General features: G+C 47.5%; 1 protein-coding gene across 1 annotated transcript in view; it reads right to left on the minus strand.

The window, feature by feature from the left end:
* LOC147418899 (uncharacterized) overlaps nt 1-24,766 on the minus strand; it is a 59,231-nt gene that overhangs the window by 19,746 nt on the left and 14,719 nt on the right. Inside the window, exons 2-5 of the mRNA XM_086506367.1 lie at nt 18,216-18,307; nt 17,607-17,712; nt 17,394-17,489; nt 16,117-16,167 (exon numbers count right to left, since the gene is read on the minus strand). Of these exons, the coding sequence (XP_086362493.1) occupies nt 16,117-16,167; nt 17,394-17,489; nt 17,607-17,712; nt 18,216-18,307 (345 nt within the window). The remainder of the gene's footprint in view (nt 1-16,116; nt 16,168-17,393; nt 17,490-17,606; nt 17,713-18,215; nt 18,308-24,766) is intronic.

The raw sequence follows: 24,766 nt of genomic DNA on the forward strand, positions 1-24,766 counted from the left end.
AAGGAAGTGTGATGATCGACCAAGCCACCTTGGCTCGGGCAATCTGAGTGTCGCGACCTGACCAAAGGAAGTTCCTGATCAGCCTCTCTACCTGGCTGATACAAGAACTCGAGAAGATCCAGCAAGAAGTGATGTACCACATAGTCACCAACAACACTTGGTTTGCAACTACTACTCTACCAGCCAGCGAAAGTCGTGCTGAGCTCCAATGTAACAGCTTTCTCCTGATGGATAGGAGAAGAGGAGCAATCTGCTGCTCGGGGGACAAGTCCAAACCAACCTGACAACCCAAGTACCAAACTGCAGTCCCTGGAGGAATCCACCTAAAACCCTCTCCTGGCATCCAATCTGGCACAGGAGCACTGCCAGCCGAGAAAGCCACTGTCTTTCTCCAGTTGATCAGTGCGCCCGATGCACAGCAGAAGGTCTCCAAAGCCTGCTCACATCTGTGTAAATTGGCCTCCTGGCCCTCTAAGTACAAGGCTAAGTCGTCGGCAAACTCAGCGTCCAGAAGCTCATCTCCCCGTATAGGGAGTGCTAAGCCCCTCAGACCAACCTGCTCTGACACCAAAAATCTGCTCATCGCCTCCGCATAGAACAGAAAGAGAAAGGGGGCAAGAGGACAACCCTGCCTGACCGATCGTGTGAGCATGAAGCGCTCACCTCTACCTCCTACCAAAAGCACCTGACTGTGAGCTTGTATGTACAAAGCTGACACCCCTCTGATCCAAGCATCTGAGAAGCCCATCCTGCGTAGCGTGCCCTCTAGAAAGTCCCAGTCAACTCTGTCGTATGCCTTCTCAAAATCGAGAAGAAGAATCACAAGGCCCTCCCCACGGAGTCGTGCCAAGGCAGAAGCCTCCCAGAAAGTGAAGATGTTGTCAAGGATATTGCGTTCCTTGACAAAACCTGTCTGAGTCCCATGTATAAGGCTCTCCAAAAGTCGTTGAATCCTCAAACTCAGAGCCTTGGCAAGAATTTTGTAGGCTGAGTTGAGGATGGTGATGGGGCGCCACTGTCGAATCTCATCCAAGCAACCACCCTCCTTTGGAATGAGGTAAATCAGGCCCTCACTGATGCTATCCGGCATGACTCCTGTGTGCAGAATGTACTGAAAGGCACTACAAAGATCTGGGCCAAGCAGGTCCCAGTACTCCAAGAAGAAGCTGGGAGTCAGCCCATCCTCACCTGGACAGCTACCACGAGGGAGGGCCCTAAGAGCCGTGTGCAGCTCCTCAAGCTGAAGAGGTATCTCTAGCCTCTGGCGCATCTCCTCAGTCACAAGACAAGGCATTTGTGCCCAAACCTGTTCCCTGCATGCATCCTGTCTCTCTGACTGGGGCTCAGCCGACAGTAACTCACGGTAAAAGTCAGTAGCAACTGCACGCATATCCTCGGGCTCACAAACAACTCACCCATCGGGTCTCCTCAACTGATTGACCTTGGCATGCGAGTGCCGAGGTCCCACTGTGTCACCAGCGTGTGACTACTATCTATCCTTTTTGTTGATTTCTTTCTTATTATCTATTTACTTTCACTTTTTGGAAACACCCCTCGGGAAATCTAACTGCCCTGCATTGCATAGCTAGTGTGGAACTGTCCAGAGGGAGTCCAGGCCTGAGGGCAAGAGAGCACTAAGGTTGGACAAGGACTATGGTTAGCCAAGTGGGGTCATTGACTAGCCATAGTGGAATCCTTTGCTACAGAGGCTACATTTCAGTTCTGGATGTGGCCGCAGTGTACAAAGAGGGTCGGATGACCTAGAAAGATACAATGGCAGCATCTCCTAAAATTTAGGGAACTGCTATTTTGGGACCTGAAAATGTGTTGGCGTCATTACCTCCGGAATGACAAAGGGAACATTTTCTTACTCTGCCGTGAAGTCAACTGGGCAACCGGTTGGGATATTTTTAGGCGGCAACCCCGAAACGGGAAAATGCTTGTAAAAGTGCCAAGTGGCACCTTCTGGTGCACTTGCCTTATGCAACAAGAAGTGGCGCTGAATTTGAAGAGGAGAGAGCCTCATTTTCAGATTTTGTCACAGGTTAAGAGCTATGGAGTGCTTGCTTTCCCTCTTATGCACAGTGCGGTGCCAGGAGTGATGCCCTGCACGCTACGCACTGCCCTCTCTCTCCCCTTTGGCAGTATGTTATGCCCCTCTAGTGGGCTCTTCATTTGACCAATGTACAGTTGTGTGGGTTCATGCGCGATTGCCGAGGCAAGAGCCTCTTGCACAGGTACTGGATTAGCTAGCCGCTAATCCCCCCGCAGGTACAGGTGAATTCGGAGAGGTTTCACGCCAGAAATCTCGTCCGATTCAAAGGGCAAGTAGCCCTACAGGTGCGGGAGCTCGAGGACTTGCTAGGGATGCGACCGGCACGCGGAACGGAGCCCGAAACAGTGAATTACAGCCTGCTGTGTATTTTTGCAGGTTTAGGGTTTTGGCCCTAAACGGACCCTAATACCCCCAGGAGGTTCGGGGACGCAAGGGGACCGCTGTACAGGCGATCTGGCGTATTTTCAGGGCTGAAAACAGAGAATTCAGCGTGCTGCAGATTCTCGCCAGGTTTTGCAAAGTGCCCGTATGCGTCGGGAAAGTCAGTCAATGCGTGGGAATACTGACCGTGAAGGGTTCTAGTACAGTTATGCTGCCGAAATCGGGCTGGAACAGTGGAAATTCAGCCGAGTTTGTGCGGGGCAGCTTGTAGGAACCACAGCGTTTATTCCCTCTTTTGAACAATAAAGAAATACCGAAAGGGGCGCCTAAGTTAGGGGCCAATCTGGTGTCTGTCTACTCATACAGGTGCAATCTAGCAGCATGTATCCCTCTCCCCTTTGTTGTGTCTTGAAAGTACAAGTAAAATAGACGACTAATAATGGGTGAAAGCTAAATCAAGGTTTAAAGTAAAGTCTACCGCCCTTTTCGGATCAAACAGGCCGGTTACATGGTTCCATTGCCGGGATTTGAATCACTTTTTTCCATAGAAGTGAGCCTTGGTCAGTTTTGGGCTTGAAGACACAGGGGATCAAAGACCAGACACAGGGAATTGTAATTATGGCTGACAGACCAGATGATGTGACTGAAGAGGTTTCCTCTTCACAGGGTCAACAGACACATGAAGTGGGTGAGTCCTCAAGACCACCACAGACAGATGACGATATATTCAGGACCCAGTTGGCTACTGCTGTGGCTATGTTCACACAAGTAATGCAGAATCCGAGGTTTTTAGCCTTTCTGCAACCTCCTGTTCCGTCTCAGCAAGTTGGGTCACTGGATCATATTCAAAAGCCTGTTAAGGCTCGAACACAGGTGATTCATACCGCACAGTCAATGGAAACACCTGTACACTTGACGGAGAACATGCAGTCTCCACAACGTATGCCTAAGGTGCAAGAACAGGTGGCTGAGATGCCAGTTTTTCAAGCTGTACCAATTCAGCCCGCCACCTTTCAGCAGCCTATAGTTGGTTCTAATGGGCAGGGAAGCAACTTACAGGCTATGCAACAGGTCTTCCCACCACCTTCAGTACACCCTGGCTATTTTGGAGGTGGATCCGTATTCCAAAGCATGGCTGGTCATGCACCTGGAAATCAGTTTTATACGCCAGGAACAGTGTTTGGGGGTGCTCAAACGATGATGCCTAACCCCGTGTACAGTGTCATGGGTATGCAACCAGGGTTTCAAAGCACTCAGGGACAATTTGGGATGCCACAAGCAAATTTTGGTATGGCTGGAATTACAAATCAGCAGCCAAATATGGCATTTCCAGGTCAAGTTAATAGCGGCCAAGGAACACAGATGAACCCTATTAGTGTTCCCATGTTTCAGTCACTTCCATATGACAATTTAACGCCGCTGGAGAGGCCAACTCCGTACAAAGAAGGTGGCAAAGGAGTGTCATTCACGACCTTTACAGGGTTTGATGACAGGAAGAAGGCTCTTTCATTCCTCCAGCAGTTTGACAAGGCCTATGCAGGGGGAAACTTTACAGAGGCTTCAAAGGTCCGCAAGGCAGCCACTTTCTTGACAGGGAATGCGGGACAATGGTGGACAACTTTATTGCTTCAAGGGCAAGCTCCGTCCACATGGATTTACTTCAAGCAGATTTTTGCAGCAGCATGGTTATCTGATGATTTCGAAGCAGATGTCATGACAGAATGGCACCAGCTTAATGCTGCCACTTGCAGAAATCTGGATGATTACAATCGGAAGTTTTGGAAAGCTCTACTTCCAGTAACTTCCTATAGGTTTGTGCCATTGACAGAACAGATAGAAAAATACTGTTGTGGCCTACCCAAAGGATTGAGAAAATACTGCACAAAGACCAAAGTTACTACTTTGACGCAGCTCATCGAGGTAGCAAACACTGGCAATGGTTTGCTCAAGGGAGAAGATTGTGAATTTAACACTGGCGTCAAGGCAGGATCAGGCAAGAAAAATTCAGCCAAGAAGCACGTTCCCAATGAGGCTCCTAAAGGGACTCAGGAGTCGGCCAACACAGGGAAAGACAAAGCTACGGCTGAATCAGAAAAAGGACCAGCAAAGAAATGGAAAAGACGTTTTCCTCGCAAGTCAGAAGAGCAAAAGAAGGTCCTGAGGACAGAGAACAAATGCTTTATATGTGAGCAGCCTGGCCACATTGCTTACAATTGTCCTACAAAGAAAAGGCCAGCTGATTCTGAAGACAAGGAAGACAAGAAAGGAAAGAAGCCCATGGCTGGTCTAGTGCCAGATATGGTGGGCGACAAGCCAAATTCAGATGCAAGTGAGCTTTGCAGAGCATGGGGAAAGGTTAGGGATCAAACAGTGCTTATCTTCTTTGATCCAGGTGCCAAAGCCAACTTCATTTCCCCAGAATTGGCTTCAAAGTTGGGAATCAGACCTGAAGAGATGGGGTATACAGCAGAGGCAGGTTTGGCATGTCCTGGCCATACAGAGGCTGTGACACCCATCATTGGAAAGTTGCGTCTACATATCCAGTCCTATGTAGATGCTGAAGAATTTTACATCATGCCACTGGACGGATGTGATGTGTTGTTAGGTATTCCTTGGTTATTTCATGTACAGGGAATCATGGATGCCTACAACAAAAAGATCACTGTACAGAGCAGGGGAAAGACTCACATTCTGGATGTAAAGCTTAAAGGGGAGTCTATTCCTACTGTATCAGCTTCTGCTATTACTTCTGTAATGAAAAAGCATCTTTCTGCGTACTTGGTTTTTGCACGTGAAGTGTCAAATTGTGATGAATCAAATTTATCTGTGCTAGATAAAGAAAGGTCAATGTTTTTACAACAGTATAGTGACTGTTTTTCCGATTCATTACCATCTCAATTACCGCCAGAGAGACCCGAGGACCATGCGATAGATTTGGTGCCAGGCAGTAGCCCACCAAATAAGCCTCCGTACAGGGTTAGTGCGGCTCAGCAGAAAGAGATAATGGGCCAAGTACAGGAGTTGTTAGAAAAGGGGCTGATTCAGCCCAGTTCATCTCCATTCTGTTCTCCAGTGTTGTTGGTGCAGAAAAAGGATGGCTCATGGCGTATGTGCATCGACTACCGTGCACTGAACAAGAATACCATCAAGAATAGGTTCCCTATACCTAGAATTGATGATATTATGGACAAATTAGAAGGAGCAGCTATGTTTAGCAGGATAGATCTAAAGAGTGGGTATCATCAGATCCGCATTAGATCAGAGGATGTGCACAAGACTGCTTTTAGAACAACGTTTGGCCTTTACGAATTTTTAGTGATGCCCTTTGGTCTCACAAATGCTCCTGCTACGTTTAATAGGATGATGGACAGAATTTTCCGTCCACACCAGCAGTTTGTTGGTACATTCTTTGATGACATGATAGTCTACTCAAAGAATGAAGAGGAGCATAGGCATCACTTGGCCATTGTGTTCAAAGAGCTACGCAGTCATAGGTTGCTCATCAATGCAAAGAAAAGTGAGTTTTTTCTGGAAGAGATTCACTTTCTGGGACACATTGTCTCAAAGGATGGTGTCAGAATGGATCCTGCAAAAGTTGAAGCGATCAAGTCATGGCCAAATTTGAAGACGGTGCATGATGTCCGAAGCTTTTTGGGACTATGCTCCTATTACAGAAGGTTTATTCGAAATTTCGCTGAGATTGCTTCACCTTTACATGCTCTTCAAAAGAAGGCAGTCACCTTTAGATGGACACAAAAAGAGATTTCAGCTTTTAATCTCTTAAAGGAAAAGATGACTTCGGATCCAGTCATTGTGTTGCCAGATCTTAGGAAGTCATTTGTGGTCCAGTGTGATGCCTGCGGTAGTAGCATTGGTGCTGTGCTAATGCAAGATGGCAGGGTAGTAGCCTATGAGAGCAGAATTTTGCAAGGGCCAGAGATGACCATGCAGGTCTATGAGAAAGAGTTACTGGCTGTGATTCATGCGCTCTTAAGTTGGAAACACTACCTGCTAGGTGCAGATTTCGTTGTCCAAACGGACCATTAGACCTTGCGATACTTCTTGACACAGACAAAATTATCTGAAAAGCATATGCGATGGGCAAATATCTTGTCCATGTTCCATTTTCAGATTGTGCATGTGGAAGGCAAGAAGAACGTTGTGGCTGATGCCTTGTCAAGAAAGCCACAAATTTCAGCTGTGTCGATTCCTTATCATCATGAACTTGATGATATGAGAGAACAGTATGCAAATGATGAAGATTTTGCAAGGGTCTTCGAGCAACTAATGGATGGACAACGTCATGAACACTATCTTCTTAAAGACGGGTTCATGATGATGCATGGCAGATTGTGTGTCACAAAGCCATTGAGACGCAAAGTTATGGAAGAGAGTCATGTCCCACCGTATGCAGGGCATCGTGGTATCGATGCTACAGTTAAAGCGGTTGAGACATTCTTCTATTGGCCTACATTGAGAAGGGATGTGGATGCCTTTGTGCGAGAATGCCTAATATGCCAAAAGGTCAAGTTTGACAGGCAAAAGGCACCAGGGTTATTGCAACCACTACCTATTCCAGATAAACCATGGGAAAGTATTGCTATGGATTTTATCTTTGATCTTCCAAGAACCCAGACAGGAAATGATGGTATTTGGACCATTATTTGCAGATTCAGCAAACAGGCTCATTTTATTCCTGTCAGGAAGAAGATAAAGCCAGATCAGATGGCACGCTTGTTTATGAGCAATATTTTCAAGTATCATGGCATGCCACAGTCGATTATTAGCGACCGTGATCCACGCATGACTAGTTTGTTCTGGAAAGGCTTGTTTGAGAATATGGGTACCACGCTCAAATTCTCTTCGTCATTTCATCCTCAAACAGATGGGCAGTCAGAAGAGGCAAATTCTACTGTCCTAGATCTGCTGAAGTGCTATGTGTCAGAGCATAAAGGAAAGTGGGAGCAGTATTTGCCATTGGTGGAGTATGCATACAATAATACAGTGCATTCATCAACTGGCAAGGCACCTTTTGAGATAGTTGAAGGTGGCAAGAAAGTTCCTCCCATACTGCATACAAAGGACAAGATATTTGAAGCAGATAAGTATGTTCAAGACATGCATGAAATGTACAAGAAGGTCAAAGTGGCCTTAGAAAGGACTCAGGCAAAGCAAAAGAAAGCAGCTGATCGTCACCGTCGTGAAGTGGTATATTCACTTGGTGATTGGGTGCTTCTACGGTTTGAAAAGGCAAGGTTAAAGAAGATGAAGGGCAAGGAAAGACTCTTTCCAAAGCTCAGCATGCGTTACTATGGGCCTTTTCAAGTATGCGACATAATCAGTGATGTTGCATATAGGCTGAAATTGCCTGACAGTTGGAAGATTCACAATGCGTTTCATGTGAGTCTTCTCAGACCCTACGTGGGTGATGTGCCAGAAGATATACCAGCTGAAGATCAGCCGGAAGTCGAGGAACTTGACGAGATCTTGGTCCCTGAACAGATTTTGGCACACAAAGAAAGGAAAGTGAAAGGCAAGGTTGCTAGGCGTTACTTGGTAAAGTTCAGAAACTATCCACCAATGGATGCTAAGTGGATGGAAGAAGGTGAACTTGCAGAGTCACCAACTGTGTTATCACTTTACCTTGAAGCCTTCGGTTTGCAACCTGCCTTGACCCCTTGAGTTTCAAAGCTAAATGGATTGTCAGTGTGACAATGGCTTCTGAAACAAATGATGTACATGGTATTTAAAGTGAGCTCAAATGAAATACCTGTTACATGAATGTTAGAGCTGTACAGATTGTCAGTTTGGCAATTGCTCTTATGGAATGTCCAAAAGTTTGGTTAGTGCTATAGAAGTGAGTATTTCTTGTCAGTTTGTCAAGGATACAGTGATTGCTTCTATTGAAGAGTACATGTGTAACTGCATTCTTAAACTGTCGGTTTGGGTATGCTCGAAAGTGTTACGGGATCCAACGTGTACTATAAGACAGTGGCAAAATGTGCAGCTACCATTTTGTCATTGGAAAGTTAGTGACTCAAAGCAATGGCAGAGTGCGAAGCTACCACTATGTCATTGGGACAGGGTTCACACGCAGGCAATACATGAGTCGACGAGGTGTTGAATACACCAGGGTTGACAATGAGCATGTATGTGTCGTATATGTGTCGACAGGTGTTGAATACATCAGTGTTGACAGTAAGCATGTACGACATAGATGCAAACGAGGACGTTTGAGATTTCAGGAGGGGGGTATGTCACCAGCGTGTGACTACTATCTATCCTTTTTGTTGATTTCTTTCTTATTATCTATTTACTTTCACTTTTTGGAAACACCCCTCGGGAAATCTAACTGCCCTGCATTGCATAGCTAGTGTGGAACTGTCCAGAGGGAGTCCAGGCCTGAGGGCAAGAGAGCACTAAGGTTGGACAAGGACTATGGTTAGCCAAGTGGGGTCATTGACTAGCCAAAGTGGAATCCTTTGCTACAGAGGCTACATTTCAGTTCTGGATGTGGCCGCAGTGTACAAAGAGGGTCGGATGACCTAGAAAGATACAATGGCAGCATCTCCTAAAATTTAGGGAACTGCTATTTTGGGACCTGAAAATGTGTTGGCGTCATTACCTCCGGAATGACAAAGGGAACATTTTCTTACTCTGCCGTGAAGTCAACTGGGCAACCGGTTGGGATATTTTTAGGCGGCAACCCCGAAACGGGAAAATGCTTGTAAAAGTGCCAAGTGGCACCTTCTGGTGCACTTGCCTTATGCAACAAGAAGTGGCGCTGAATTTGAAGAGGAGAGAGCCTCATTTTCAGATTTTGTCACAGGTTAAGAGCTATGGAGTGCTTGCTTTCCCTCTTATGCACAGTGCGGTGCCAGGAGTGATGCCCTGCACGCTACGCACTGCCCTCTCTCTCCCCTTTGGCAGTATGTTATGCCCCTCTAGTGGGCTCTTCATTTGACCAATGTACAGTTGTGTGGGTTCATGCGCGATTGCCGAGGCAAGAGCCTCTTGCACAGGTACTGGATTAGCTAGCCGCTAATCCCCCCGCAGGTACAGGTGAATTCGGAGAGGTTTCACGCCAGAAATCTCGTCCGATTCAAAGGGCAAGTAGCCCTACAGGTGCGGGAGCTCGAGGACTTGCTAGGGATGCGACCGGCACGCGGAACGGAGCCCGAAACAGTGAATTACAGCCTGCTGTGTATTTTTGCAGGTTTAGGGTTTTGGCCCTAAACGGACCCTAATACCCCCAGGAGGTTCGGGGACGCAAGGGGACCGCTGTACAGGCGATCTGGCGTATTTTCAGGGCTGAAAACAGAGAATTCAGCGTGCTGCAGATTCTCGCCAGGTTTTGCAAAGTGCCCGTATGCGTCGGGAAAGTCAGTCAATGCGTGGGAATACTGACCGTGAAGGGTTCTAGTACAGTTATGCTGCCGAAATCGGGCTGGAACAGTGGAAATTCAGCCGAGTTTGTGCGGGGCAGCTTGTAGGAACCACAGCGTTTATTCCCTCTTTTGAACAATAAAGAAATACCGAAAGGGGCGCCTAAGTTAGGGGCCAATCTGGTGTCTGTCTACTCATACAGGTGCAATCTAGCAACCTGTATCCCTCTCCCCTTTGTTGTGTCTTGAAAGTACAAGTAAAATAGACGACTAATAATGGGTGAAAGCTAAATCAAGGTTTAAAGTAAAGTCTACCGCCCTTTTCGGATCAAACAGGCCGGTTACACACTGTCTCAAAGAAAGCACCTGTCACTCTGTCACCCACCTGAGTCCACTGAGATGCCTGTCGGTGAAAGGCAAACTCATGGCGCCTCTCCTCTGTGCAAGCAAGCTCCTGTCGAGCCTGCTGTAACTGCTCCTCCAACCATGGACTGTCTGGATGCTGCTCCTGCATCCTCTGTAGTGAAGCAATGCCTCGTCTGAGACACTGCTCCTCTCTCACTGCAGCCCGTCGAGCCAGAGACTCCTGGAGAAAAAAGGGGCTAAGCTGAGCTAGGCCTAAGGCCACTCTGTCTGCAGGTAGAGCCTGGCTGTCCATGCCCTCTGTACAGAGACCCTCTACCCTCTCTCTGAGTGCTGAGTCCAACAAGACCCGCTCTGGGATGCGAAGCATCGTGCTCCCACTCCTCTGCCTATCTGCCACTGTGAGGATCACTGGTGCATGGTCCGAGAAGGATGTCCCTGCCAGGATGCCCACTGATCCCCCCAAGTCACTGAAGTGGTCACTAGTGTAGAAGCGATCTATCCACGATAGATTCACTCCTCCCACTCTGCGGTCCGATCTAGAGAAGGCAAGACTCTCTGGAGGCCTCACAAAGCCAGAATGCTGCCCATGTATCCGAGACCCTCAAAGTCATCCACAACCTCTCCCAAGCTGCTAACTCGACTCCATGCACAGTAGCATGGCTGCCTCCGATCCTGTCAGAAGGGTCCTCCAACATGTTGAAGTCCCCTCCTACACACCAGTGGTCAACCTGTGGCAAAGACTGAACAATCTATCACCAAAACTCTGCACGAGCACTCGCCACATTGGGCGCATAGATGTTCAGGAAGCCCACAAGGCCACCCTGAACCTGCATAGTAATCCACTGAGCCCTGCCTAGCACAATAATCCCTCTGCCCACAATGGCCTGCTGCAATGAGTCCGCAATAGTCATACATACCCCACCCTGGATACCTCCAGGTCCAAAAGCAGCTGACCAAAAGGTATCATAACGTCCATGCAAAATCTCTCGAGAACCTGTGTATGCAACCATCCCACCACTGAGTCGAGGGACCACTCTGTCTTGGTCCTACCACATAGAGGGAAGGAGAAACCAACTGCTGAGTCCAAGGCCTCTGTCCCCCTAGCGGCGAGGAACAAAGCATGGACCCTGAAGCAGGCTGCCTCCTGGTCTGCTGCGGAATCGCCGAGAAAGCGAGTGAACCCGTAATCGAAGAAATCCCAGCGGCGTCGGAGGTCAATGCTCGTCAGACCACGAGGGATAGCTCCAAGGGAAGATGTCTGAATCTGCAGAGGGGGCCGCAAGAAGGGCTGGCCCTCTCTCGCTAGGCGACTCGTGGCAAAGGCGCTGCCAAGAGATCTCCTAGCCGCCGGCGAGGGACCAGTCTCCTGAGTCGACTGTGGTACTGAAGCAGGAGGAGGGGGAGAAGGAGCTGGGGGGGCAGAGGAGAAGAGAAGCGGGGTTGGGCAACAGAGACAGGGGGGCGAGGTAGGGAGTGGACGGGAGCAGAGGGCGGGGAGGGGATGAGGAGGAGGAGGGGAAATCTGAAGGTGGGGCGGCTAGCGAGGGTGAAGCGGAGGTGGAGGCTGGCGTAGGGGGCTCCTCCTGCTGCTCAAGAGGACCAAAGCGGTTTCCCGTGGGAACCCACTGCTGCTGAGTAGGCACCTGAGGGCCACTCTGAGTGCCAAGCTGTCACTGTGGCCCCTAGCGTCGACGGCCACGGGCCTGCTGCCACCCCTCCTCCGCTGGAGCCCCAGGCTCGGAGGGTGGCTCTGAATCTGTGCACTGTGCCGCCGGCTGTGGCTGCGGTCCAGCCTTGGCAGGCTAGGGCTGAGGCTGAGGTGCAGGTCGTGGCCTCCTCCGTCGACAAGCCTTCGCTAGGTGGCCCATCTGTCTGCAAATGAAGCACTGGTTCGGGAGACCCGAGTACTCCACACTCTGTCTGAACCAACCCCCACTCACCCGAGGCAGAAGGATGACCTTCGGGAGTGTGTGGGTATCTCTGACCAAAACTCGAATTGAAGGGATGCCAGTCGCCTTGGCAGCTACTGATGCTACCGTACGAGGTGTCTCCAGGACAGTCCCAATGGCGGAGCCAATCCTGGAGAGAAGTGGAAGGTACTCCCTCCGTAAACCCGGAAAGTAGACTGAGATGGGGATGTCTGCCTCCTCCACTAGCACATCCGAAGTCGGGTCAAAACCATGTCGCCACTGTCGAAAGTGGGCGCGTGATGCTTGGATGGCCAGTGGACTCATAGCTATGACCTTGGAGGCCATCTCGGAAGTCTCGAACTCGATCTGGTAGTACCCCCGTCAGAGAATCTAGACATCCAAGATCTTGCCCACCTCTGCGAGAAGGCGGGCCTGGAGAAGGTCTCGCAGCTCTCCTCTGCTAGGACGGGTGCCGAGAACCTTGCAGATGACAGAAGTCGCTTGCAAGCGCTCTACCTCTGCGGCAAGGCTCGCTTGCTCTGTCGGCGAAAGAGCAAGTCGAATGGTGGGCTCAGCGGGGTCAGGCGAGGGGGCTTCAGGCGAGTCCCTCTGTGGCGGAGCTGGAGCCTCCATCTGTGTCTACTACTGAGTCGAAAAAGCGGACGGTGAAGAAAATCTGCAACCGAGTACGCCGAGCACTTGTCCGAAGAAGAAGTGTTGCAGAGCCAGGTGCAGAAGACCTTCGGGAACGATGAGGACGGGGGGGGGGGGGGGGGGGGGGGGGGGGGGGGGGGGGGGACGGATAAAGCGGCGAGCAAGAGTTCAAGAGGCTGCGGGGGGGGCGGGGGGGGGGGGGCGGGAGAAGCGGCCAGGGAAGGGGGGGCAGCGGACAGGCTTGGGGGCAGCTAGGGGCGAGGGCGGCGGACAGTAGAGGGCAAGGGTGGCGGGCTGGGCTGGGCGAGGGGGGCAGCGAGAGGGCGAGGGAGGCAGCGCGAGGGCGAGAGAGAGGGAGGGGGGGGGTGAGGGGCAGTGATGGCGCAACAAGGGGGGGGGGGGGGGGGGAGCGTGCAGCAACAGCGAGCCACTCGTCAAATAGATGCGATCTTTGAAAAGTATGCAGAGTATTTTGAAGTAGAGGTGGTGAAATATTTAAAAGAAGTGAGAAGATCAAAGAATGGTTTATTGTACATATGCCTGAAGTTTCTTCATATGATGAAAAGGGGTAGAAAATGCAAAGCTTATGAATCTTTCGGACAACGATTTGGAATGGTTTCGAGCTATCAACAACAAGGGCTTCTCTCAATCCAAGGGGAGATGTGATTTAGAACGGCACAAAGAAAATGTAATTGATCTTTGCAGATTTTCGATAAGATTCTAGAAGATTTGTTTGAGTACCAGAGGACTCAAAGGATACCCAGTATGGGGCAACAAACTAGAGGGGGAGGAGCTATACTACAGAGTAGAACTAGTTATGGCTATCAGAGGATTCAAAGGACTAGAGGGGGTGGAGCTATACTACCCATAACAGAGTGGAACCAGTTATGGCTGTCAGACAGAAAGCCTACATGGTTTTATGAGGGTACAAAGATGTGTTCAAAGAGAAGGGTATATTTGATGATGCCCTGTGATCCAGGAGGTTTTGAACGGTGCAAAGGGTTTCACAAAGCATTTGAAGGGTGTAGCAAGTTTCAACGAACTTCTCAAATTTATTAGGGTTCTCAAGATTATCAGGATTCTCAGGTTTTCAAGCGTTCTAAGGTTCTCAAGGCTCAAAGATTTCTATGGTATGATTCATGCAGTTCAATGTTGACCAGATGTTTGAGCTCAGTGCAGAGCAAGTTTTTGAGTTACCCATTTGATCCTGGAGGAGGTGGGATAACAGAGGATACTGTGGATGCAACAGGGTATGATGTTGGCACATGCCGGAGGATGTGCAGGGTCACAGGGGGTGGATGTCAAGGTGCTACCCATCCGCAAGATGATAAATTGATAAAACCAATGATTGAAGCAAGATTTTATACAGACGATAGTTTTTGGCCCAGTGCTCGGGAAAGGTGTGACTCAGTTTAGCCTTGAGCTGGTTAAAAATTCAAGATAGGCAGTTGAGAGGAGATTAAAATCCCTGCTTGGGATTGCCTTGAAAAGATTTATGTATGCTTGGGATACAATTTTTTCCGGAGCATTGCCATGGACTTTGGGGTCTTTGGGCACCTAATTCGGAATACATGATAATTTAGGTTTTGAACTTCAACAATTTGAAGGCTTTTGATTTGGGCACCGAACAATGGCCTGCAAAATTACCTACATACTATCCCATAATCTTCAGAGTTTTGATAATTTGACGTCGTAGAAGTAATCTTTCCAGATTTTTAGCAGAAAAGACGATGGCAGTCTGCCATGTCATCAAGACGATATTCCCACGTACGGACTACAAAGCAAAACATTAGCTATTGCTATGAAAAGCGAAGTTGGGGAGCTAAATACAGGGGCTCTTGAAATCAGCCTGTGGCCTTACTAAAAGGGTGGTAAAACTTTAGCTTTTCACCCAAAACTATGTCGTCTAAATTTTCTTGCACTTTATGACACAAAGGAACATTACTAATGAACCTGCAACTAGAATTCACCACTTCAAAACAATCCACGACTAAGTAGCTAGAGTGCTCCCAAGTAGACAATGACACCTTGTTGGCCTCATAGACTCGCGCCCCTTTCGGTATTTCTTTATTCAATTGCAAACAAACAACCCGAACACTTAACATCAAACTCTCACCAAGCTGTCCAAACCTGTCAAGGGCTGAAATTATAGGTTTTCGACCAAATTTCGGTAGCATAACGGCGCCAAAACCCCTGTAAGTGTAAAGTACACATCTAGGACAAATACCAGAAGCTTTTTAGTGAGCTGTAGGTCAATTCCAGCATCCTGTAATTTCTTGCTTTGGTCACTGTCAGGTAGCTCCCGCACACAGTGGGACAATTTCCCTTTGATTTGGACGAGTTTTCACACGAGAAAACTCTCCGTTTTCGCAATTTGTCGCGATGGAACTGTGCGTACCTGTGGGGGATTAGCAATTAGCTAATCCGGTTCCTATTCCTTGCTAAGAAGGCTCTTGCAAACGCACATAAAACCCACATAAGTGTACATCGTCATCTAATTAACCTAACTAGTGGGGCATCCTTCAAGCTTTCCAAAAGCCTTACAATGGCTCATATGGAGCTTCTGTTTTCAAGATGCGACCTGTTTTTGAAAACAGCTGTTTATATGGAACCTTGTTGGCAAACTATTGACAGATTTCTCAGGTTTTTCATGCTCTTTTGTTGTGGTTCAAGTGTACGCACCAAGATTGTTTTTAGTTTGCTGTGTTTTGGGATACTTGGACCACATAGCTGTACCAGTCTGAACATGTGCGGTATTGTAAAAACAATTGTGAACTCTCCCTCCTCCATTGTCTTCTATTTAAACTGCTCCATGACATCTCCAATTGTCAAAATCCATAGATGGTCATTCAAGCAAACACACTATACAAGATAGTAAACTGCTCAAGAGGATCCCTCTCTTGTTATCTTTTAAATAAAAGCCACCCTCCTTATATTGAAATACCTCTTTGACACCTTAGATCAGAAGTATGTATCAAGCCTGTAATCTCTTCACAAGATAGATGGTCTATTCAATCCCTTTCAAGGTGCCTCCAACTTCTGCACCTGAAAGGATATGTTCTGGAATTTTCGTCAAATGAACAGGTTGTTATACACAATGCAATCACCTTAGAAATAGTCCATGAAAGAGCTGAACTGTGACCCATCTTTTGCACTCACTTAATCATCCACAACTTACCACAGCACTTGTGCTTTTGCCCAAATTTAACTGGGATGTGATCATGATACCATGAACAGGGACAAAATGTTCAAGATTTTGCAGATCTATTTGTGCATACTAAATGTTGATCAAATTTCAATCAGGCAATTCATGTTTAAGAAAAAAACATCCCAGGACAGACAGGCTTTTTGCCGCAATGCAAACCTTGAGTTCCGTTAGTGCCTGACCATGTTGTGCTTCGACATCTATTACTACCTGCAAAATAAAAACTCGACATCAAATCTTTTTTCTCCCAAAGACACCATTGCACCTTGTACTGGCACTTTCCACCAGCAAATCAAGAATTCTCAAACAAAACTTCAAAAATTTAGCAAACCCCCAAACATCAGTAACTTACTACACAAACAGCAACAAAACCAACAAAATTAGCAGGAAAAGCAGCACAAAGTAGGCTCTTCAAAAAGCTTAATGCGCAGATGTGATCTTACCTAAACAAAGTTAACTGGCTTTTCCCTATGAGGGATGGACCCCTGTGCCCCTTGGCACACACTTTACCACACAACTCACAAAGACTGCCTGTATTCTTCTACTCTCCGTACATTTTCAATCACGCGTCTGACTCTTTACCATCCTCGAATCACTAGGGTAATCTTGGACGTCAAGATGCAAATATGCATCTTAGATGACAAGTAGAGCTAGCTAAGTATTCTTCCCTTGAGGCGTAGAGGTAGAACCAACTTTCAACAGGTCATAAAAATGAGCACGTCAATGGAAAGTCCACAAGTCATAGCTTATTCAAAGCATACCAACAAGTTATAACAATGAGCACACAAAAGGAAAATTTGAAAGCGCCATCTATGAAAGCATGTAGGCTTCCCAACAATCAGTCACTGTCACTCCATCAATCTGGGCTACAACCTACAATAGCCACCTTGCTTCATTATAAGTCTCAGCATGGAAGGTCCCTAAATAGAGCACATGAAATTGTTGGACCAAAATTCCTCAAAAAGAAAGTATGGAGGTTATGAAACCTCTGAAACATGATGGTCAATAAAAAGTTCTTCGAACCAAAATCCATGTGTTTCCCTCAACCAAGCTGAACACATTATACCCCTCCCATGAAGGAATGCACTACTTCAGTTGAAGTCTCTTATTTGTCTTAACAAAGTAACATTAAGAGTTTTTTTAATCTCAACGGTAGGTAAGCATCAGAGCGGGCATCTGTAGGACTAGTTATAACTGGAAACGTGAGGAGTATAGTCAGCCAGGCTACAAGCTAGCATGATGGCTATAAGGTTACTCTCCGTTGGTTAGGAAAGATTTCCAGTTCCACCCTTTGAGAAGACATACTAATTAATGCTTGAAAGTCCAAAAGAAACACACTTGGCCATTTTGCAAGAATAGTAACAATCCTTTCCAACTATTAGTTCAATGAAAAACTCCTTTGCAACCCAAAATAAAAAAGAAAACAAATCTTTTACCTTAATTTGTGTGGTTTGTCCTGGCTGGAGAATGTAGGCAGGCCAGTAGCCATCCTTCCGACTTGCTGGACGTCCATCAGGATGCTCTGAATGTATCTGGGAAAAATGATGACTAAGAATTAACAGCGGAACATGTTGACTAAGAGAAAAAGTAAAAAATCTACAAAAACACATTCATAATCTAATGATATTCTACCAGTAAAATTTGTTCACCTGTATTGATGTGGTGACCTGATCAATGACGCCCGCTGATAAAAGAATGCTTTTTGCAGAAACTTCATTCACAAGTATATCATTCCTTTTTGTTACATTGCAGAATCTGAAAATGACACAGATTTGTAAGGAAAACTGCTACAGTGCAAACCATGGTGACAAACCCTGAATTAATGAGTGCAGATAACAGAATACACATCCTTTTAGATCATTGAAAGAGATCATCATTGATAGCAAGTTGTAAGAGAAATTAAAGAATGACAGTTTGGGAGGTTATACAGATGGATACATAGTAACATTGGAAGCAGTTGTCAGCACCACCCACCCCCATTGATGACTACTGCCTTCCATTTACAAACACAATGCCTAAAAAGATTTTCACCTCTCAAACCTTTGCCCTTACCATTTGAGATTTAATTGTTCAGAGGAGACACTGTTAGAGATGCTTATGATAAAAAGAAACAGAGAGAAGAAAGAACAGAGTCTGTGGTTGATAACATGCTTGCTGCTTTGACAGCATTAGTCTTGGTTTTCAGGTAATTGGAACTTGTGTGAGAGCTTCCAATGAAGACATACCGTTACATAGATGCAGTAAATTCAAAATCCTACCTCATGGTACCACACAATTGGTAGTGAGTGGATTCCTCCACATTCCAAGTCCACTTTCCACGTGTCAAAACAAGCCCGCTAACAAATTTTTCCTGCATTTTGAAAGGATGAGCATTCAGATTTGCTTTGATACTGCACAAAAGGATTAGAAAATAATACATAATGGCATACACCATGAGTGGCAAAAAATTTAAGCAGCACATATTTATCAACTTGACTCCTTAATCTAGCAGATGAAAGGACAGCAGTAACAAAAAGAATTTAACTCTACAACTGTGAGAGAAGATAAATCAAGGGGTGCCAAGCTTTGGGGCCAATGCATCTGGAAGTGGAACTCCAGGGCTTCGTCTCAACTCTCTCTCTCTCTCTCTCTCTCTCTCTCTCTCTCTCTCTCTCTGCTGCAGCCCCCCCCCCCCCCCCCCGAAGTACAGCAGAAGACAGTAAAATTCAAATTTCAAATTTTTCTCAGAAATTGCAGAGTTTACAGAAATTGCAGAAAGCGGTCATTTCTTGTAATTTGCAGAAATTGCAGAAAATGTACGCCATGTACGCTTAATGTGGGAGAACATGTATGCATAATGTGGAAGCACTTTTGCGTGTAGTGTGGTCTCCTTCCGCCACAAAATTCCTCTCATTTTTTTGGCAGCGAAACATGAAGAAGCAGAATGATAAGCCCGACCCCTTAGCAGATGCACTTCAAAAGTGCAAAGAAGAAATGATTGAAACCATTAACAAGATCAACCGCAACCTATTAGGGACAATAAAAACGCTCGAAGATCGTGTTTTGGCCCAAGAAAGCAAGATTACTGCAATGGGAGATCATGTGACGGCCCAAGACGAAGAGATTGCGTCACTCAAGAAGGAGCTCGCTGAGGCACGATCACGAAACACGCTTGAAGAGGGAGAATTGCAACCCTCTGCAATAAAAGAACTCAACACAATCAAAGAGCAAGTGCGAGCCATCAAAGAGGGGGAAAAGCAGCATAAAGAAATGACGACTTCGTGGGTGGACGTTATTACAAAGACTCAACAGAAAGCAGATGAGGCTGAGAAATGGATTGAGGTTGCCAAGAAAGGGAAAAGCAAGGAAACAACGTCCACACCCACCATTATCAACCTGATACTAAAAGAGGAGCAAAGAAGACGTGTACGCTCTCTACATGTGAGAATTTGCGGCCTTAAAGACAAAGATAATGTAGATGAAGAGGTAAAAGAACTCATGGCTTTGATGGGGGTTCATGAGCCGATGCAGTCAAGAGCTTGGAGAGTGGGCAACAAGAAAAATGGGAGCAAGGGGGAAACCTCGAAAGAAAGGGCACTCATCCTTCGTTTTCCCTCCATGGAAGCGAAGGACTTTTTGAAGAAGAGACCAACTCTTAAGAAGACGGGTATCTTTCTCGGGGATGACCTTACTCTCTCACAGATCGCCCATATGCAGGAGGTAATGCCAGAGATTAGGGTGGCAAGGGGAAAAGGTAAGATTGCTTTTTACCGAGATGGAAGAGTGGTGGTATTGGAGCGACGCTCCACATGACAGTGTGAGGCCTATGGGACCACACTCAAAGTTGCTACTTGGAATTGTAATGGATCTATGCGCCTTGATGTGGGTGCTTTTGAGGAGAGTTTTACCGAGAGAGACATCATCTTCTACTCTGAGACACATCAGGCCCCTGGGCAGTCTATGCCTCACATTAGTGGATACAGATGGGAGACAACCTATAGACAGGAGACACAATCAGAGCACAGAGGGCGGGGCTCAGGAGGAGTGGCAGTGTTATTCAAGGAGGAGTTGCAGCCATTGATACATATAGCCCGCAGGGATGAGCAAACTAGATACATGTGGGTGAAATTGAGAGCAAAGACGGGCAGATATCTTTACATCGCTATTTGCTACTTTCCCGCGAGTACGTCACTATATGCACCACCCAGAGGACAGTCCCCCTTCTCTATTTTGGATGATGACATATAGGAAGTTCTCTAGAGATGGTGACATTATCATTCTAGGGGACTTCAATGCTAGGACTGCCCATCATTAGACAGTATTTTATGATACTTCGGAGGAGATGCTGAGAGAGCTGGATGTTGCAGAGACGGGCCTATCTAGACTATCAAAAGATGGGGAATATGCTGAGTATGGACGGCACTTGATAGACATGGGGACTGCACATGGATTGGCCATCTTGAATGGCCTACAGAGATTTCCCATTGCGGGAGGTTTCACATGCTTTCCACACAGACATGGAGCCATAGTGGATTGTCATGGCACAGCCGAGCCTCATCTCTAGTATCGAGGATCTCATAGTTGGGCCCAAACCTGTTGGGGTGGCCTGGATCATGCTCTTGTGTCGTTGACCATCTCTTTCCAGTTAGTGTAGCACACAGGTCACGGGTAGCAGCCCCTACTCGCTACACCTTCACGCGGGAGATTGATTCTGTATACATAGATAGGATCTAGAGACGCCTATGCACCGAGGAGCCAGGGCGACCTCTGGAGGAGCTTACTACTATACAGACACAGACATTACATGATGCAGCAGCAAAGGCATACCCACACACCCAGCCTGAGCAGAGATGCCGTTCTGGGAGCATGCCCCAAAACAACTGGTATGATGAGGAATGCCACCAGACTAGAGCTAGACTTCAAAGGGAGGTGCTTTTGGGGGACATCACTCACACACAGTAACAGATTGACTTCCGACGCCTAGTGCGGCGAAAGAAGAGGGCATTTTTGGCTCGACTAGAGCAGGATCTATACCAGCTATTCTTGAGTCACAACTCATGTGAGGCATGGCGGCTCTTTCATGATCAGTCTCCCCCTCCCCCCCGCCATTACCTCTACAGAGACCTGGGGTCAATACGCATCATCTTTGTACACAGTTCCTGGACAACCGCCCCTTCCAAACCCCCTGATCCATGCCCACACACATGTGCTTTTTTCACCGCTGAGATGGTGGAGAAGGCGCCATTGACAGGATGAGGACTGGGAGAGCATATGATCATGATGGCTTAGTGGGTGAGCATTTCATGCATGCCAAAGATCTACTAGCAGTTATGTTTAACCATGCCATGTGTGAGGGCTTGCCTGATACTTGGAGTCTATCTACGATTGTACCTATCTTCAAGTCAGGAGACCCCATGGAGCCTGGGAATTATCGCACTATCATGATTGGACACACATTGGCACGGTTGTACACATCCATTATTGAGCAGCAGCTGAGTAGATGGGCAAAGAGGAAGGGAGTGCGTGCAGCTGGGCAGACAGGGTTCAGGAGAGGTTTTTCTACTCTTGACCATATCTTGACACTCAGAGCCATCATTGAGGGAGGGCAGATCCCATGTATTGTAGCTTTGTGGACTTCCGCAAAGCATTTGACACAGTACCCGGAGCTAGATTGATGCGCAGATTACAGGAGATGGGAGTATCCACAGAGCTCATTTGGGGGATCATGGCATTGTACAAATCAATAGTTGGGCATGTACGCACCTCAGAGGGTCTATCTACACCGGTTCACTCCACTATTGGGGTGAAGCAAGGCTGCCCGCTCTCTCCTACTCTATTTGGTATGTATGTGGATGAGGTTTCTGACTACATTGAGAGAGATGGTGATAGAGGTGCACCGCTGGCAGGGACATGGATTCCGCTATTGTTATATGCTGATGATATTGTGTTGATCTCCGACTCTCCTAAGGGGATGCAACGTCACTTGGATGCTTTGCATAGGTTTGCCCATGAAAGTGGTTTGTCTATCCACCTTGGTAAAACCAAGGTCATGGTATTTAATACCACCCCACAGTGGATCAGGAGGTCAGTGCCCGCATTCACATACGGCCAAGAGACAGTGGAGTATACAGATGCTTACGCTTACCTTGGAGTGGTTTTTAGTAATCCAGCATTCTCATTAAGGAGAGCAGCAGAGACTAGATTGACCAAAGCCCATGCGGCTTTTGGTAGATTGGAGAGGATGTGTTCAGAAGTTCAGTTTCATGAGCCTCAGACGAAGCTCTGGCTCTTTGACACTCTTGTGGCTTCTGCATTGCTCTATGGAGCTGAGATATGGCGGCCTTCATTGGATCATCACGGGAGGACAGGTCGCATTGATCAATGGGGGGACATGGAGAAGCCTCTGGTCTCTATGATCTCGTGGCTCATTAGAGCCAAGGCTTCAGTATCACGTGCCATTATCCGAGCAGAGCTAGCTGCCCCCCCACTAGTGGTTGAGGCGCTTACCAGATTTGTATCCTTCATACACAGCGTGTGGGAACTTCCCAAAGACAGATACGCCACCTTGCACTTGAGTCCTCTCGACAGTTAGCCATGCCTATTTTTTTCCCACCACCTATGGGACCCCATCCGATGGGGCCTAAGTGACCTAAAGGCATTAAAAATTAAAGGGGGGCCACACACACACACAAAGCGTAAAAACTGACGACAAGGCAGCATGTACGGAATCCCGGATTTCACACTGTCATGTTGACGTGGCAGCTGTACGGATTTCCACAAAATGTGCTGGTAGCTTTTGGCGCTAGTGCTTTTGGGATCAAATGCTTTTGAGTTTGACTGCTTTTCATGTAATTGCTTTTCAAGGCCAAGGGCTTTAAATATATGCAAAGGGCTGATTCTCTGACACACTTGAGTACAAAGGTGCAGAGAGTGGAGTACCAGTTTGTGAGGCCCCCAGACAGTCTTGCCTTCTCTAGATCGGACCGCAGAGTGGAAGGTGTGAATCTATCGCGGATAGATCGCTTCTACACTAGTGACCACTTCAGTGACTTGGGGGGATCACTGGGCATCCTAGCAGGGACATCCTTCTCGGACCATGCACCAGTGATCCTCACAGTGGCAGACAGGCAGAGGAGTGGGAGCACGATGCTTCGCATCCCAGAGAGGGTCTTGTTGGACTCGGCACTCAGAGAGAGGGTAGAGGCTCTCTGGACAGAGGGCATGGACAGCCAGGTTTCACCTGCAGACAGAGTGGCCTCAGGCCTAGCTCAGCTTAGCCACTTTTTTCTTCAGGAGTCTCTAGCTCGCCGGGCTGCAGCGAGAGAGGCGGAGCAGCGTCTCAGACGAGGCATTGCTTCACTATAGAGGATGCAGGAGCAGCATCCAGACAGTCCATGGTTGGAGGAGCAGTTATAGCAGGCTTGACAAGAGCTTGCTAGCACAGAGGAGAGGCGTCATGAGTTTGCCTTTCACCGACAGGCATCTCAGTGGACTCAAGTGGGTGACAGAGTGACTGGTGCTTTTTTTGAGACAGTGGGACCTCGGCACTCGCATGCCAAGGTCATTCAGTTGAGGAGGCCCGATGGGTCAGTTGCTTGTGAGCCCGAGGAAATGCGTACAGTTGCTACTGACTTTTACCGTGAGTTACTGTCGGGTGAGCCTCAGTCAGAGCGGCAGGATGCATGCAGGGAGCAGGTTTGGGCACAGATGCCATGTCTTGTGACAGAGGAGATGCGCCAGAGGCTAGAGATGCCACTTCAGCTTGAGGAGCTGCACACGGCTCTTAGGGCCCTCGCTCGTGGTAGCTGTCCAGGTGAGGATGGGTTGACTCCCAGCTTTTTCTTGGAGTACTGGGACCTGCTTGGCCCAAATCTTTGTAGTGCTTTTCAGTACATTTTGCACACAGGAGTGATGCCTGACAGCATGAGTGAGGGCCTGATCTACCTCATTCCCAAGGAGGGTGGCTCCTTGGATGAGATTCGACAATGGCGCCCCATCACCATCCTCAACTCAGCCAACAAAATTCTTGCCAAGGCTCTGAGTTTGAGGATTCAGCCACTTTTAGAGAGCCTTATTGTCACAAACGGGAGCGCATAACAATATAAAATACATTCGGATAAATAGACTTTATCACTTAGTACTGAAGCCAAAGGATATAGAGAGAAATAGAGAGAGAGAGAGAGAGAGAGAGAGAGAGAGAGAGAGAGAGAGAGAGAGAAGATCGACATAGTACTGGGGACCAGAAGATGGGTTGGTCCCCCCCCGTAATAGTATCTTTATTACTGAGGAGAAGTCTATACAAGCACTTGAAACGAACGTATTACCACGTTCGTTCTAGAATAAGACTTGATGGTTCCCGAAAGCCTCGGCTTCCGATTCCTAGGGCAAAACCCTATTCCAAGGAACTTCCGTTCCTTATTCCAAATCCTTGAGAACCAAGGTTCTCGCCTCTGGATCACACCTTCCAGACTCAGGGCATGGCATCCTTGCAACTCTTTTCCGACTCTGTTTCCAGAGTCCTGTTCTGCAGAATAACTCCGCTTTCTTGGACATGAAGTCCTTTCCTTGGGAATTTCAACTTCCGGATCACATCTCGAGAGTCTACCTCTCTTCAATCCGTGGATCTGCTTCCCAAACTTGGGTACGAAACCCTTGGGCTGATCTAGCTCTAGTTCCTCATAGCGCTTTCTCCTGCAGAGGCTCATGCCTTCCTCTGCTCCTACTCCCTCACGAAGAGAAAGTACACCTGCAATCAAATACTCAGAGATCATAACATGAAAATCGTTACCTTCAAAGTCTCGACGCTCGAAACACAACTCGGTTCTCGAAA

The sequence above is a fragment of the Adiantum capillus-veneris genome, chromosome 29 (genome assembly GCF_014529385.1).
Source record: "Adiantum capillus-veneris isolate H3 chromosome 29, ASM1452938v2, whole genome shotgun sequence".
NCBI classification, from domain to species: Eukaryota; Viridiplantae; Streptophyta; class Polypodiopsida; order Polypodiales; family Pteridaceae; genus Adiantum; species Adiantum capillus-veneris.